Source organism: Oncorhynchus clarkii, chromosome 28 (assembly GCF_045791955.1).
Source record: "Oncorhynchus clarkii lewisi isolate Uvic-CL-2024 chromosome 28, UVic_Ocla_1.0, whole genome shotgun sequence".
In the NCBI taxonomy this organism is placed as follows: Eukaryota; Metazoa; Chordata; class Actinopteri; order Salmoniformes; family Salmonidae; genus Oncorhynchus; species Oncorhynchus clarkii.
This window is the reverse complement of record NC_092174.1, coordinates 20008141-20025060: the sequence shown is the minus strand read 5'-3', so window position 1 is coordinate 20025060 and position 16920 is coordinate 20008141. Positions and strand designations below refer to the sequence as shown.

General features: G+C 41.6%; 1 protein-coding gene across 5 annotated transcripts in view; it reads left to right on the top strand.

The window, feature by feature from the left end:
- LOC139387537 (ras GTPase-activating protein nGAP-like) overlaps positions 1-16920 on the top strand; it is an 81827-nt gene that overhangs the window by 40154 nt on the left and 24753 nt on the right. For 4 of the 5 annotated variants that reach the window (XM_071133834.1, XM_071133831.1, XM_071133833.1 and 1 more), the window contains 2 exons: positions 10819-10925; positions 15253-15365. In XM_071133834.1, the coding sequence (XP_070989935.1) occupies positions 10819-10925; positions 15253-15365 (220 nt within the window). The remainder of the gene's footprint in view (positions 1-10818; positions 10926-15252; positions 15366-16920) is intronic. The other variant, XM_071133832.1, reaches the window with a different exon arrangement.

Here is a 16920-nt window from a genome sequence, read left to right as displayed (position 1 = left end):
AGACACCTCCTGCTGCATCCGTTCCAGAAAATTCAGTTAAACAATTGATCGGGTGCAGGCCTTCCAGAAATCGATATCATGTTAAAAGATAAGCGCAGGATTAAAACGCATTGCCTGCCACGTGGTGAAATTAGGCCGTCGCTGTAATTAGAAGTGATGCTTGCTGGGAGATTCCTACCAGAACCCCCTTTATACCAGGTAGCTGCTAGCCTAATCTTCTGGGCCCGTATTCAGAAAGCATCTCAGAGTAGGAGTCCATTCATTAGTCAGGTCCATTCATTAGTCAGGTCCATTCATTAGTCAGGTCCATTCATTAGCCTATAATCTAAAAGGCAAAAGTGAGTTTAGATCCTCCTTGTTAGCATGCACAATAGCTGATATGGTAGGCTATTCGTCTGCTGTTTCTCCAAGGCACTCCATTATTAAAAAAAAAAAAATAGCGGTTAAGATATCACAATGTAGCATTGCGATATCTAATATGAAATGTGGATGGTGATCATCAATAATTCATATTTAAAAGTACTTGGGGGTGTTATTTAACTTAGCCCAGCCCTAAGTTCTTGATTAACTCACAACGCTCACACCGTTGGTGCTACTGCATGATAAGGACTATAGAAATCATATTCCCTGAGGATAATTCTGCAGTTTCAGTAACTTTCAGTGTTGTCACATGCTGCACAATGGTCAACAATGTAGCAAAATTATGCAGACGAATATGCACTAAACCTCTGAGGTAGAGGACAAGGCACTGCTGCACTGTTCAAATACTGTTACCGGGGATTGCTGAACCACAAATCTGTATTGTGTTCATTGTTGTTTTACCTAGGTGTCTCTCCCAACCACTGCGTATTCTTACCACTGAGTTTCTGGACTAATGAGGGATAGTTCAAAGAACAGCTTTTTAGCAAGGGTCTGGAGTTTTGTCTGTGTGGATTGCTGCATAGTAACTTTGTAAATGAACACGAACTCAGTCTTTGTCATCTTTTTGTGCATAAGGAGAAGTCTGGCTGGATCTTGCAGTTAGCCTTAAATAGTGGATATTTCTCATTTTCTGATTCACTGTATCTTGTCGCAAATCTTCCAATTTTGTAAATTGCCATTTCCGACTGACGATAAGGATTGTCTTGTACAGGGGGTTAATATTTTTTTTGTTTATCTCCCCCCCCCTGTCCCTCTCTCCCCCCTACCCCTGTCCCTCACACACAAAGATGAGAAAGCCCCCAGGGTTGTGTCCTACATCAGTCGACTAAGGCAGCAAGTTTTTTTGTAATTCGCCTTAAAGCGTGGCTCTAGATTTGTCCTGTGGTTCCAGCAGTGAGGCTGCATTTCAGCTGCAGTAGCAGTCCAGCAGATGCTTCAGTACACAGGAAGAGGGAGGGAGGGGGGAGGGGGGAGGGAGCGCAACTGAAGAGGGAAGTACTTGCAGTCCTGTTCTGTTCTGTTGAGAGGAACGGTGGAGTGCAGTTACAGCGATTGATTGAATAAATGCGGTAAAATCTCTTCCGCTGCTGGCATGCCAAAAAGGAGTCTGATGAAGTGAAGGTTAGAATTGCTGCCAAGAGGAGAGAGTGAGTGTGATAGGGAAAGGAAGAAGAAGAGGGAGGTAGATAGCAGAGGGAGACTCCAAGAGAGAAGGGGAGTGAGAGGGGGACCAGGAGAAGCATGGAGTGGAGTGCTATTTCAGGGAGAAATAGGTGGGATGCCAGACTGCAGGAAAAAAACTAGTTCATTAAGAAAACTGAGATCCTGGGATGATCTTGAAAGAAATCTGAGATCAATGGGATGGCTTCATAGTACTGTAGAAGATGAACAGTTAAAAGGGAAATGACTTCGCCTCGTTAGCTGATGGTGATGTTCTGTGTTTAGCCAATCGGATGCTGGCTAACCCTGTTCATCTCCTCCTCAGATGATGGGGAACAGCTGTGACCGAGGTACTGACTCACTCTCCCGTCTTTTTTCTATAGACTCTATTGTTTGAAGTTAAGTTGATTATTCATGCTTAATTATCATATGCGCAGAGCATCATCGTTAAAAAACTGTTTGTTCAGTTCTGTTTGTCTGTTTATTTTCATTTAGGGTCTGTACTGTATACATGCAATGCTCCATATGATGGGTGTGCTGCCATCTTTCACGAACACTGAACTGAAGATGTGCGTAACTTTGATCATCTTTACTTTGTGCTGTTTGTCAATGTCCATAGTTTTATTAAGTAGTAAGGATGTGCATTAAGTTTGATAGGTGTCTCTCTTCCCCAGCCAGAGAGCTCAGTCTCCTCTGAATCAGAGTAAGTGGAGTTGAGCGTCTGAAATCCCGCTCACAGGGTGGTGCGCAAGGCGCTCAATGTCCTTTCCTACCGCTAAAACATGATCCTTGCTCAAAGGGAAAAAAAACTCTCCAAATTCCCTCCATTCATCCTTTTGTTTAGAATCACAATTTAAACAACACCCATCGATTTGAGACTACATGGATCTTCCATTTTGATTTGAAGTATTGAAACCAAACCATATGATTTTAATTCAAATTATTTTAATAAACAACATTCAAATGTGACTGTAAGAAGCAGTCATCATTTAAATAGGCTACATATTAATCTGTATGTAAACACTAAATAGGTCAGGAGCCAAAACGGGTAGTCTAAGAAGGAACAAATATTTTATTATTTAGGCTATATCATTAGCCTATTATTTCAATTATTTCAAGGCTATAGCCTACAAATAAATTAATTGTGAAGCATTTGCAAGTGTGACACAATAGGCTGGCAGGAACATTAAGCGCTCAACATTTAAATAATATTTGTCTTATTCAATCGTTCATTCACTCACTCCTCTAGAATGTAGAGAAAAACAGGGCAATTCAAGAGGGTGCTATGAAATTAATTTCAAATACATGAACTCTAACGTGCTAAATTCTCAGAGAAAATCATCTAACTTTTTAACCATACAGTTGGGCAAAACAAGTATTTAGTCAGCCACCAATTGTGCAAGTTCTCCCACTTAAAAAGATGAGAGAGGCCTGTAATTTTCATCATAGGTACACTTCAACTATGACAGACAAATTGAGGAAAAAAAATCCAGAAAATCACATTGTAGGATTTTTTATGAATTTATTTGCAAATTATGGTGGAAAATAAGTATTTGGTCAATAACAAAAGTTTATCTCAATACTTTGTTATATACCCTTTGTTGGCAATGACAGAGGTCAAACGTTTTCTGTAAGTCTTCACAAGGTTTTTACACACTGCTGCTGCTATTTTGGCCCATTCCTCCATGCAGATCTCCTCTAGAGCAGTGATGTTTTTGGGCTGTTGCTGGGCAACACAGACTTTCAACTCCCTCCAAAGATTTTCTATGGGGTTGAGATCTGGAGACTGGCTAGGCCACTCCAGGACCTTGAAATGCTTCTTACGAAGCCACTCCTTCGTTGCCCGGGCGTGTGTTTGGGATCATTGTCATGCTGAAAGACCCAGCCACGTTTCATCTTCAATGCCCTTGCTGACGGAAGGAGGTTTTCACTCAAAATCTCACGATACATGGCCCCATTCATTCTTTCCTTTACACGGATCAGTTCCCTTTGCAGAAAAACAGCCCCAAAGCATGATGTTTCCACCCCCATGCTTCACAGTAGGTATGGTGTTCTTTGGATGCAACTCTGCATTCTTTGTCCTCCAAACACGACGAGTTGAGGTTTTACCCAAAAATTATATTTTGGTTTCATCTGACCATATGACATTCTCCCAATCTTCTTCTGGATCATCCAAATGCTCTCTAGCAAACTTCAGACGGGCCTGGACATGTACTGGCTTAAGCAGGGGGACACGTCTGGCACTGCAGGATTTGAGTCCCTGGCGGCGTAGTGTGTTACTGATGGTAGGCTTTGTTACTTTGGTTCCAGCTCTCTGCAGGTCATTCACTAGGTCCCCCCGTGTGGTTCGGGGTTTTTTGCTCACCGTTCTTGTGATCATTTTGACCCCTCAGGGTGAGATCTTGCGTGGAGCCCCAAATCGAGGGAGATTATCAGTGGTCTTGTATGTCTTCCATTTCCTAATAATTGCTCCCGCAGTTGATTTCTTCAAACCAAGCTGCTTACCTATTGCAGATTCAGTCTTCCCAGCCTGGTGCAGGTCTACAATTTTGTTTCTGGTGTCCTTTGATAGCTCTTTGGTCTTGGCCATAGTGGAGTTTGGAGTGTGACTGTTTGAGGTTGTGGACAGGTGTCTTTTATACTGATAACAAGTTCAAACAGGTGCCATTTAATACAGGTAACGAGTGGAGGACAGAGGAGCCTCTTAAAGAAGAAGTTACAGGTCTGTGAGAGCCAGAAATCTTGCTTGTTTGTAGGTGACCAAATACTTATTTTCCACCATAATTTTCAAATAAATTAATGAAAAATCCAACCATGTGATTTTCTGGATTTCTTTTTCTCATTTTGTCTGTTATAGTTGAAGTGTACCTATGAGGAAAATTACAGGCCTCTCTCATCTTTTTAAGTGGGAGAACTTGCACAATTGGTGGCTGACTAAATACTTTTTTTCCCCACTGTATGGTAGAAACATGGGGTTTAGAATATAGTTTTTTTCTCTATTGAATGGACATATTTGTATAAACCTTGAATTAATTAATAATTTTATGGGTGAACACCCTACTTATTAGGCTCAGTGCCTTTCGAATGAACTATTAGAAGTTTGGCCAGAGTCTCTAGATTCAGGCTCATGAGATGGTGCCTGCAGAGGCCAGCAGTGGAGAATACACTCTGCAGAACCACTGGGGATGCTAAACACCCTTCGGGCCACTCTTGCCAGGTGGGAGAAGGGATACAGAGTTGTCTTTCCAAAAGGTGATAACATCCTCGTCTGCATTGCTTCTCACAGCCGTTAGGTACTCCTCTACCTCTTCTTTCTTGTCTATAGAGGACTGCTGCTGCTGAATGAAGTAGAATCTGAACATGCAAGGTCTTTTGGGCACTTTGTTTTGCTAAGGGGCAGGGATAGGTACTGCTGGTGCTACTGGTATGGCAGATGCACCTGCCAGAGGAGCGTTGATAGCCTCGGTTTCCTTCATAAAGAGGTCTCATCTCTCCAAGAGATTACGCACCAGTTTATCCCTTATCTCCCACTAACTTTTAAACCTGGGGTCCAGGACAGCGGCTAGACAAGATGTTTATCATTCTAGTACCGCCTGTACCCAGTGGAAACGTTATCTGATGGTGTTTCTGCAAAAGCAGCAATGCCTATGGACAGACACAGTAGTCAACAGTTTATTTATTTCAGACAAGGCAGGGAGATTCATGCCTAGGGTCCCTAACTCTTTTTGAGGTCAGTTAGTGGTGTCAGAACCTCGGCCAGGACCTGTAGGCGATGCACTTCGTTTAAGGTGAGTTTTGCATCATCGAAGGTAGACTTCGGTTTGTTTTGCCACAAGGGGTGTCTTTCGAACATCTTCAACACAGATTCAATCATGCGTAATTGGCTCTTCCATCTTGTCATGCAGACTGATGTGGGACGCACTCCCAATCTGTCCCTTTCCTCTGTGTTCAATGTACACTTCCTAATGCTTTTCACAAGTTTCCCCACTTTCTGGATCTGTCCACTCACCCCATCATATATGTTAAAGGAATCCTTCATTGCGAGCCTGAGCATGTGAATTGGGCACTGTAAATGGAGATTTTACTTTGAAGTAGTGGTTTACCATCATGTCCACGTTGTTGGCTATATGGTCAGTTTGGAACTGAGAGATCCCAGGTGGCGCGCCCTCCTCCGTGTCGGATGCCTCATTTTCCTCCTGTCCATCATCATTGATCTCCTCAAAACCAGGTAAGTTGAAGGCCTCGACCATGTTGCTTGCGCTGTCAGTCACCACTTGCTGGATGTTCACCTGTCGCTGCACGTACCAGTTCCTCAGGACACTTTCATATTTCTGCTAAATGGCCTTTGATGTGTGGTGTCCTTGAGCTGCGAGCACATACAACAACACAGTGTGGCATTTATATTTTCTTTCAATGAAACTGGCGACAATCCCCAGTAAACTGTCCCCTTCTGCTAATCCAAATGTCCGTTGACACAACGAAACCATCACCAAGTTGAAATAGGTCTCTCAGCTTGGCTTCCATTTCTTTGAGGGCATGAGACATGAGGGTGTCTCAGACCGTACTATTAGCAAGGCAGTGTGTAGCCTGGTTGTGCTGCACTTGAAAAGTACCACATCCCTTCCCGTTCTCCCTTTTTGTTACGAGCTCATAGTCCAAGTGAACAATTTCAAAGAAAGCCTTGTCAAATCTTTTTCTCCTGTGACACTGCTGGGACTTTACGGGCAGAAAAGTAATCTTGGAATGTGTCTTTCTCCTGCAAAGTGCGTTGCTGCTGCGTCTTGTCTATAAATACAAATGAAAGCTTAATTAGTCTAATGATAGCCTACCTTAAATTGGCACCACAATAAGCCTAGACACAAAGTAATGGATATATGCCTAATCAGACATGTAGCCTACATTTTTATATACTCCTCAATCGGCGTGATAATACATTTAAATTACTTTAATTGTAATGTGTATTAATTTTTATTGTCATATGGAAAACATGAATTAGGGCTGGGCGACATGGCCTAAAAATCTGCTTTTTAAAAAAATATTTTTACGTATGGGAATTTCACTGTGTATCAAATATATATTTTTAACAAATCTCAAAATAAACGTTTTACAATTTAAATGTCAAATACACTGCATTTCAAACAGTCAGTAATAATGTAATGCATTCAGGGTGTGTGAAATTAAGCTAAATATATGCCCCACTCATAATGTTATTATTTTTTGCAATAATCACTGATCTGGCTTTGAAGTCCACCTATGAAAATGCAATTTTTGTTAAATGTTACCAGAACCATGCATAATGCACATTCACTAATAATGACATACTTTTTGTAGCAGGCATTATAGAAAATGAACACAGGTCTCATAAACAATTCCTCAAGCACAAGCCCACATGCTAGTGAGTAGCCAGACAGCTAATCTTTATATTTCAAGTTTAGCCAACTTGAATCTATTTTCTAGCCAACAAGGCAGAACAGTTGAATTGTTATGAACACTCCCTTCTGTCTGTCTCCAACTGTATGAACAGTATGCTAGCCTGTCCACTTTGTTTCTCAAAATAAGAACGTTTGGCTAATTCCTTTATATAATTGTGTTTTTATGCTTATTGTACATTTATAAACAGGCTGGACAGCTAGTGTAGGTCTTTGACTTAAATGCTGCCAGCGGTACGAATTACTTCAATGCCACGCGCAACGAGCTGAGCATTCATTTTACAGAATCAATGTTCATTGATACTCCTGTTTTAGTAGTGTCTTCTCTGCACACAATTTGAGGAGTTGAGACATAAAAAGGGTATCATTAGAAAGGTTAACTTCAACTCTTTTACAGTAAAATAATGTCTCAATTTCCTTATGACCGATTCTGTTGGACCAAACCTCAAATGCAGTTGAAAACATGTACACAAGCAGACATAAACTCTCATAAGAAAAAAATATTATTGCATTTGGAATATTCATTCAAATTAATTTGATATATAGCCTAGCTGTAAAGGTTTTTAGGCAAAATAACTACCAAAACAGAAAGCTACTTGAAAGAGGTAATATGTCAGACCTATTGGGCCAAAATCAATGATAGCCTATTGTATTGATAATAAAACGAAAATGAACTAAACTTTTAAGCGGTTGGATGTTTTTGTTTATAAATACTTTTCTACAATGACACACTTAGCTAGCTACCAACCTCATTCCTTTCTGTTGGCATGTGTACACAATACATTTGCATGGGTGTTTTATCAGTTTCTTTATGAAATGATTTAGCAAACTCCTTGACTGTAGCTAAAGCAAGGGGCTATAGCAGCACACAAGTACAGTACCAGTCAAAAGTTTGGACATCTACTCATATTTGTACTATTTTCTATATTGTAGAATCATAGTGAAGACATGAAAACTATAAAAGGACACATATGGAATCATGGTAGTAACCAAAAAAGTGGCATTCTCTCAACCAGCTTCATGATGTAGTCACCTGGAATGCATTTCAATTAATTAATTGTTAAAAGTTAATTTGTGGAATTTCTTTCCTTCTTAATGTGTTTGAGCCAATCAGTTGTGTTGTGACAAGGTAGGGGTGATATACAGAAGATAGACCTATTTGGTAAAAGACCAAGTCCATATTATGGCAAGAACCGCTCAAATAACCAAAGAGAAACGACGGTCCATCATTACTTTAAGACATGAAGGTCAGTCAATCCTGAAAATGTCAAGAACTTTGAAAGTTTCTTCAAGTGCAGTCGCAAAAACCATCAAGAGCTATGATGAAACTTGCTCTCATGAAGACGGCCACAGGAAAGGAAGAGCCAGAGTTACCTCTGATGCAGAGGAATAATTCATTAAAGTTACCAGCCTCAGAAATTGCAGCCCAAATAAATGTTTCACAGAGTTCAAGTAACAGACACATCTCAACATCAACTGTTCAGAGGATACTTTGTGAATAAGGTCTTCATGGTCAAATTGCTGCAAAGGAACCGCTAGTAAAGGACGCCAATAAGAAGAAAAGACTTGCTTGGGCAAAGAAACATGAGCAATGTACATTAGACCTGTGGAAATCTGTCCTTTGGTCTAATGAGTCCAAATTTTAGATTTTTGGTTCCAACCGTAATGTCTTTATGAGAAGCAGAGTAGGTGAATGGATTATCTCCTCATGTGTGGTTCCCATAGTGGAGCATGGAGGAGGAGGAGGTGTGATGGTGCTTTGCTGGTGACACTGTCAGTGATTTATTTAGAATTCAAGGCACACTTAACCAGCATGGCTACCACATTATTTTGTAGCGATACGCCATCCCATCGTGTTTGCGCTTAGTCCCACTATCATTTGTTTTTCAACAGGTCAATGACACAACACACATCCCAGACTGTGTAAAGGCAATTTGACCAATAATAACAGTGATGGAGTGCTGCATCAGATGACCTGGCCTCCAGAATCACCCGACCTCAACCCAATTGAGATGGTTTGGGATGAGTTGGAACGCAGAGTAAAAGGAAAATCAGCCAACATGTGCTAAGCATATGTGGGAACTCCTTCAAGACTGTTGGAAAAGCATTCCAGGTGAAGCTGGTTGAGAGAATGTCAAGAGTGTGCAAAACTGTCATCAAGGCAAAGGGTGGCTACTTTGAAGAATCTCAAAGATGATAAAATATATTTTGATTTGCTTAACACTGTTTTGTTTACTACATGATTCCATATGTGTTATTTCATAGTTTTCATGTCTTCACTATTATTCTACAATGTAGAAAATAGTACAAATAAAGAAAAACCCTTGAATGAGTAGGTGTGTCCAAACTTTTGACTAGTACTGTAGTTTACAAATAAATGCATGCTTTGCATGCTGGGCTCTGAATTATGATGCATGCAATGTTTATAAGACCAATCGGGCTACTGCCAGGGGTGCCAAGAGGACAGTGTCTGAGGAATAACTTGATATAGCACTTTGCAAAGTAGCCTTTTTAATAGATGACTGCTGTCTCACAACCTGTCTGAAATGCGGGATCGGTCACCGTATGTGGTGTTGCTTATCCAGTAAAACTTGTTTTCTTTACTGAGCATTAAATGGTTCTGGCTTCTTCTTTCACAGCACAGGCTGCATTCATGTCGCACAGGGCTTATCCTCAAGGGGCTAAATTTAGCTTCCAATCAATAGCTCCCTGGATATCGGCCAGCGATCTCAATGTGACGGACAGTTTGGGACTTCTGTATTTGGAAGGCTTTCTTTGCTCTGTGAAGCATTGATAAGGCAGACGGTAGTCTTGTATACAGCTGCAGCAGCAGCAGAACTGGCTGTGGAAGTCTAGGAATGTGTTCTAAATGGCCCTGTATTCCCTATATAGTGCATTGCTTTTGACCAGGACATTGGACCCCAGTCGGTGGTCCTGAATTCCTGGTGACTTTTGTATTTTTTGGCCCATGGGCAGCCTGTTTCCGACCCCTGATGTAGGTATTAAGGTGTCATTTGGGACATAGCCAGGGACTCAGGGATGAGAAATTGGGGTGTTTTTCAGTTGAGGGCAGCTCTGCTCCAGGAGACTAGGCTGAGCTGACACGCCGGTGCCCAGGCTTACTAGGTTCTAGCAGCTGGCAGCTGGAGTCCCATGATAATGGCCTTGCCCTGCCACTGTAAACTGAGACCACCAGAGGGAAAATTAAATGTGGGTTGAGTCCATCCTCATCCTTGACGCACATAGCCATAACCTTACTGAAAGAGACAGAATCGTTTGTCAGAACAGACCAACAATAAAATCTTCTACAGAGAATTAGATTAATATTGTCATGTTTTTATTTTATCATCCAGAATGTTATAACACTATGTGACCTTATAGCAGGAACCTCAATGTCAATGAATTACAGACCCCACTGAATAGCATTCTGAGATTTATTTTACTTGAGTTAGTGCATTAATTCAATGCTATAGCTTGTCTTTTGGGGGACCACAACACAGACTCGTGGCAGCCTGTGGCTTGAGGTAATTGCTTGCTCGATACAGCCCACCTCAGTCTCGTCCTTGGTGATCTAGATATCGTCAACAGCTTGTTCACCCATCACTCTGGCTCCCTCTCCCAAATGTGGCAGAATCTGTGTTCATATACCTCAACCTCCCCCAGTCCAAGGCAGCTAGCTTGATTGATTGAGTAGTATTGAGTTAGTGGAGTAAAGTGCAGACTCACTCCTCTTGTCTGTCCTGTCTAATCTCTCTGTCGCTCTATCTTTCTCTTGCTCGCTCTCGTTCTCTCTCTCTCTTGTCCACAGAAGTGTCTGCTGAGAGGTCCCCCAGGAGGCGGAGTATCACAGGCCTGGGGAATTCAGAGAAGAACATATCCCTGGACGTACCCAACTCATCTCCCTTCAAAGTACCAGTGAGTGCTATTGTTATGATTAGAAAATATGTTTATTGTCCAATGTACACGGATGTCCAACGAAAACTTGTCTTTTGCTTTATAACAAACCCCTCAGAAAAAAACACACACATTAGACATTTTAAGCCTCTTTGTACAGTTTGACGTACAATAACTTGTGTTGGAAAGCCATTAATATTTGTTGCCGTTTTATATTATTTTGCTATTTTATATAAGTTTGATATCCAGAAGTCTTTCTCTTGTTTGAAGCATATGGGCAGACTGCAGACCCAACCCTCTCTGTACTTGATTAGACTTTATTTCAGTTTAAACTCCCCAAAGCCCCATTGATGGCCATGGGCTTTCAGCAGCTCAGTCAGTGGTAAAACTCTCCGCTATAAACACGGTCTTCCTATTCCATCCTAGGACATGGATAATATCAATCTAGTTGTTTTTTCTTTGCACCAGCAGGACAGAACGTCCGAGTCGGGTAAGATCAGGGGGGGTGGTGTATGTCTCTTTTATTAACAACATCTCCGATCTCCAATATTAAGGTTCTGCTATTCTGAGTTAGAGTACCTCATGGTAAGCTGTAGACTATACTATTTACCAAGAGTTTTCATCTTTAATTTAAAATAGCCGTCTATTTACCATCACAATCCGATGTTGACATTAAGACCGCACTCAACGAGTTGTATCAGGCCATAAGCAAACAAGAAAATGCTCATCCAGAGGCGGTGCTCGTAGTGGCCGGGGATTTTAATGCAGGAAAACTGAAATCTGTTTTACTTCATTTCCACCAGCATATGTCACCTGTGCAACTAGAGGGATATCAACTCTAGATCACCTTTACTCCACACACAGAGACATGTACAAAGCTCTCCCCCGCCCTTCATTTGGGAAATTGGACCTTAACTCTATCCTCCTGTTAAAAAGCAAAAACTCAAACAGGAAGTACCAGTGACGCTCTCAATACGAAAGTGGTCCGATGAAGTGGATGCTAAACTACAGGACTGTTTCACTAGCAGATATTGGAATATGTTCCGGGATTCATCTGATACCATTGAGGAGTTTACCACATCAGTCACCGGCTTCATTAATAAGTACATCGATGATGTCCCCACAGTGACCATACGTACATATCCCAACCAGAAGCCATGGATTACAGGCAACATTCACACTGAGCTAAAGGCTAGAGCTGCCACTTACTAGGAGCAGGACACTAATCCGGATGCTTACAAGTAATCCCGCTACATCCTGCAACGAAACATCAAATAGGCAAAGTGTCAATGCATTACTAAGATCAAATCCTACTACACCGGCGCTGACGCTTGTTGGATGTGGCAGGGCTTGCAAAATATCCCGGATTACAAAGGGAAACCAAGCAGAGAGCTGCCCAGCGACGGAAGCCTACCAGCCGAGCTAAATGTCTTCTATGCTCGCTTCGAGGCAAGCAACACTGAACCATGCGTGAGAGTACCAGCTGTTCCAAACAACTGTATGATCACGCTCTCCGTAGCTGATGTAAGACCTTTAAACAGAGCGTTATGTTTGGGGCAAATCCAACACAACAAAAATAATGATGTGCAAATATTGTACAATCTAGGTGTGGAAAGCTCGCTGCGAAAGGTGACTCTCTAACATGTATTGACTCAGGGGTTGAATACTTACGTAATCCAGATAAATTTGTTTTATTTTTCATATATTTTTTGTAGATCGTTGACAAAAAATTACAATTAAATACATTTTAATCCCACTTTGTAATACAACAATGTGAAAAAAGTCTAGGAACGCAAATCCTTTCTGAATGCACTGTAATGCAGTAATTTAGACCATGGCCCATAGGGTGCACTATGCAGGGAATAGGGTACTTCAACCTTGTTAGGAAAAGGGGATACTTAGTCAGTGGCACAACTGAATGCATTCAACCGAAATGCATCTTCCGCATTTAACCCAACCCTTCTGAATCAGAGAGGTGCGAAGGGCTGCCTTAATCGACATCCACGTCATCGGTGCCCAGGGAGCTGTTGTTGCTCAAGGGCAGAACATCCTATTTTTCCACCTTGCCAGATCGGGGATTAGTTTACTGGCCCAACGCTCTTAACCGCTAGACTACCTGCCGCCCTCTCTGTTATACCACCACGTCTCTCATAGAGCTACATTCTGATTCATGTCATTCTGGTCTCCTCCTCAAAGTGAAGCAGTACTTGTCATTATTGTGTTGGCCTAAGGAGGAGGGATTGTCCATATAATTACACAGAACTCATTTTAATAGGAGCTCTGTGGGTTTATCTAGCTAAATCTTACCTTATTATAGCTTCTCGCATAATGCATCAGCATTTTTCACATTCTCAGACATGGACTTGAAGTCTAGAACCAACTCTGTGCAGGTGTTGTGAAGTAAATATGGAAGTGTGTTATGAGATCTATATATATGAATACTTTTGCTTGCTAATCAGAGACTATGTGGGAGTGTGCCTCAAAGGACTGCGAAAACTCAGAGACATGCTTTTGGTGATATTTATAGCCAAAAGAATTGGGCCATGCATCACCGTTACTCATATCTCTGGCCTGTTATAGGGCTTCTTGTTACGCGTTTAGAAGATTTTGTTAAGGATAGATGAAGAACAACTTCTACATTTGAAGAAAAACTTCTACTTTTAAAAAGGTCTCTGATAGCTTACATTTTTTTTCTATGTCATGTTTTTAGATTCACCAAAGGGTCTAGCCTACTTCCACTAGTGACTCATGTTTGTCTGCTTAAATGTTTGTCCGTTTCTATAGACAAGCTATTTTACCTGCACAACAATATGGGAATGTTCCCAGTGGTGTAAAGTAAAAATACTTAAAAATACTACTAATGTAGTTTTTTTTTTTTAGGTATCTGTACTTAACTATAGAAATTTTTGACAACTTGTACTCCACTACATTCATAAAGAAAATATTGTACTTTTTATTCCATACATTTTCCCTGACAACCAAAAGTACTTGTTACATTTTGAATGCTTAGCAGGACAGGAAAATGGTCCAATTCATGCACTTATCATGAGAACACGTGATCATCCCTACTGCCTCTGGCAGACTGACTATACACAAATGCATCTTATGTAAATAATGTGTTTGAGTGTGCCCCTGGATGTCCATGAATTTTAAAAACAAGAAAATGGTACTGTCTGCTTTGCCCCTTTACCCCTACCGACATGTACATATTACCTCAATTACCTCGACTAACCTGTTCTCCAGCACATTGACTAGGTATCTGTACCCTCTGTATATACTGTAGCCTCGTTATTGTTATTTTGTGATACTTTAGTTTATTTAGTAAATATTTTCTTAACTCTGTTTTTCTTAAAACGGCATTGTTGGTTAAGAGTTTGAAAGTAAGCATTTCACAGTAAGGTCTGCACCTGTTTTATTCGGTGCATGTGACAAATACATTTTGATTTGATTAATATAAAGATTTAAAAATATTTTTTTACATTTGATACTTAAGTATATTTAAAACCAAATACTTTTAGACTTTTGCTCAAGTAGTATTTTACTGGCCGACTTTTTCTTGAGTACGTTTCTATTAAGGTATCTATACTTTGACAATTGGGTACTTTTTCCACCACTGAATGTTCTCAATGGTGTAACCTGGCTGTTTCAAGTAAGAGAGATTCAGTGTGTCTCTCAGAGTGGGAGTGCTGATAGGATCAGGTCCGAGTAATCTTATTCATTATGATCTAAAAGTCAACACTGTGTCTAGATCAGCACTTCTAATTAGAGATGTCTAGGTCCCTGGCACTCAAAAAACTGACAGACTTCATTGGGTGTTAGATGTGAGTAATACTGGGGTAAAATGTCACTGACGACACCCCTGTCTCAGCTCTGACTCAAGACCCCTATTGGTTTCAATGTGACCTCGTCATAGTATTCAGACTGACTGGGGTTATTTCACAATACACTACCAGACACACTGTTCAGTTTCCTATGTGTCACCAGAGCATGACAATGGAATTCACTCCCCAACTTGGTCATTGTGGTCAGCTGGTCAGTCACACTGTAGTTTCTATATCACAAAATGAGCAAACTAAAGTCTAAGACAGTGATAGTGTTGTACAAAACTTCATTCTAGGTCTATGTAGGCTACACATTACACAACATTCGTTAGAAATTCTGAACTGACAGAGTTTATGACCGGTGTGACACATTAGCCATTCATTGGTACAGCAGCTCGCCCAATGCATACAGACTAGTTGCAGCAACTGCTGATGCCCACAGTAGAGACAGCCGTACATACTAACAAATGTGCGTCTCTGAGTGTAGCACTTCTCCTGAAGGTCATTTCTTCTGTTGTGTCTTTCAGGGCTTTTTCAGCAAACGACTGAAGGGATCCATAAAGCGGACGAAGAGTCAGACCAAACTGGACCGCAACACCAGCTTCAGGCTGCCCTCCCTGAGACCTTCAGAAAATGACAGGTAGGCTGTTCAATTATCTCCTTCCATATTTTTTTAAAGTTTTAATACCGAGGAACTGAATTCACATCTCTTTTCTTAATTCTGCCTCTATATGAGTGGATTTAGGCCTATCTACTGGATCATCATTTGGTTATTCATATTTCACCACCAAAGTATAGCTGATATTGTAGATATTAAAATGTGGAAGGGGGGGGGGGGGGGGGGGGTTGTACAGCCTTTTAAGAAGATAGCCACATCTTACATTATGTTCCCATCAATTATCAGTCCTGAGTGCTATTCTGAGATCTGTCTTTGATTCCAGGATTATACGCCTGTGAAATAATGGCCTTACTGTAAGCCTGACTGCTTTCTTCCCTCCCTCGCATGCCGTCAATTTAATAGGACAATTAGGCATTGTTGTATCCATGCACGTGAGACCAAGACATTTGTAATCCACAGTGCGCTTCCTCCCTCCATTGGTCTGAACAGGGGGCTAATGTTGATATATTTGGGGTTCTCAACGCTGCAGTGAGTTTGCTGAATAGTATTGTTCTGAGGACGGGGGCGGAGGGTCAGCAGACAGTGGGAAATGTCAGTGAGTTGCCTGCCCCCCTCCTCCCCCTGCGGATCCCTGCCTGGCGGGTTTGCTCTGAGGGGAGGGGTCTTCCCCATGCTGGGCTCTTTGCTGCCTGCCGAGGGCCGTGCCCGACTGTGTTGATATGCAGCTCCGTGCGCCAGGCCAAATATGAAGCTTCTACCACTACACAGATACTCACTCACTCACTCTGACTGTTCTGTGCAGATTGTAGCCTACAGAGTTAGTGATGAACAGGCTAGCAGCCATAGACAAGTACTGTATCTATCTATGCTAGTGGCTGAGCGGGTAGCTGGTAGGCTACGTGCATATAGTACTGTCGAGCTTTGCTCAGGCTGACATGACATCTGTCACTGTGTAGGGCTGTACGCCCACGTGGATGGCATCTGCCTGCCCCGTGAGCCAGAGTAGTGAAAGTGTACTTTAGAGGCATTAGAGCCAGCAGGAGTCAGGGATAATGGTCAGTGAGGCGGAGATGCAGCCTCTCTCTGCCATGGTTAACTAATGTGAGTGACTCCGAGTAAGGACCATACTACAGCATCAGCGTTGTCACCATGGCGACCAGCGCCTCCTCTTCACTCTTAAGGAGGGCCAGAATTCCCACCTGCCCAAGTCGCTGCACTTCAGGTAGGGCAGCATCATAGAAATAGAATGAGAACTCATTCTAGTTCTGTGGACAGCATGTCTCCTACTTAGAGAATGCTGAGGTGAATGACCAACACATTGTTTGCTACATTTATAATGATCTAATTGGTGGCAATCCTGTCTTTTGTTTATAGATGGGTCATGTAGATGGGTCATGTTTCCTCTGCTGTTTCCTCTATTTCACCTTTATTTAACCAAGTAAGCTAGTTGAGAACAAGTTCTCATTTACAATTGCAACCTGGCCAAGATAAAGCAAAGCAGTGCGACACAAACAACAACAGAGTTACACATGGAATAAACAAACGTACAGTCAATAGCACAATGTGTGTAAATGGC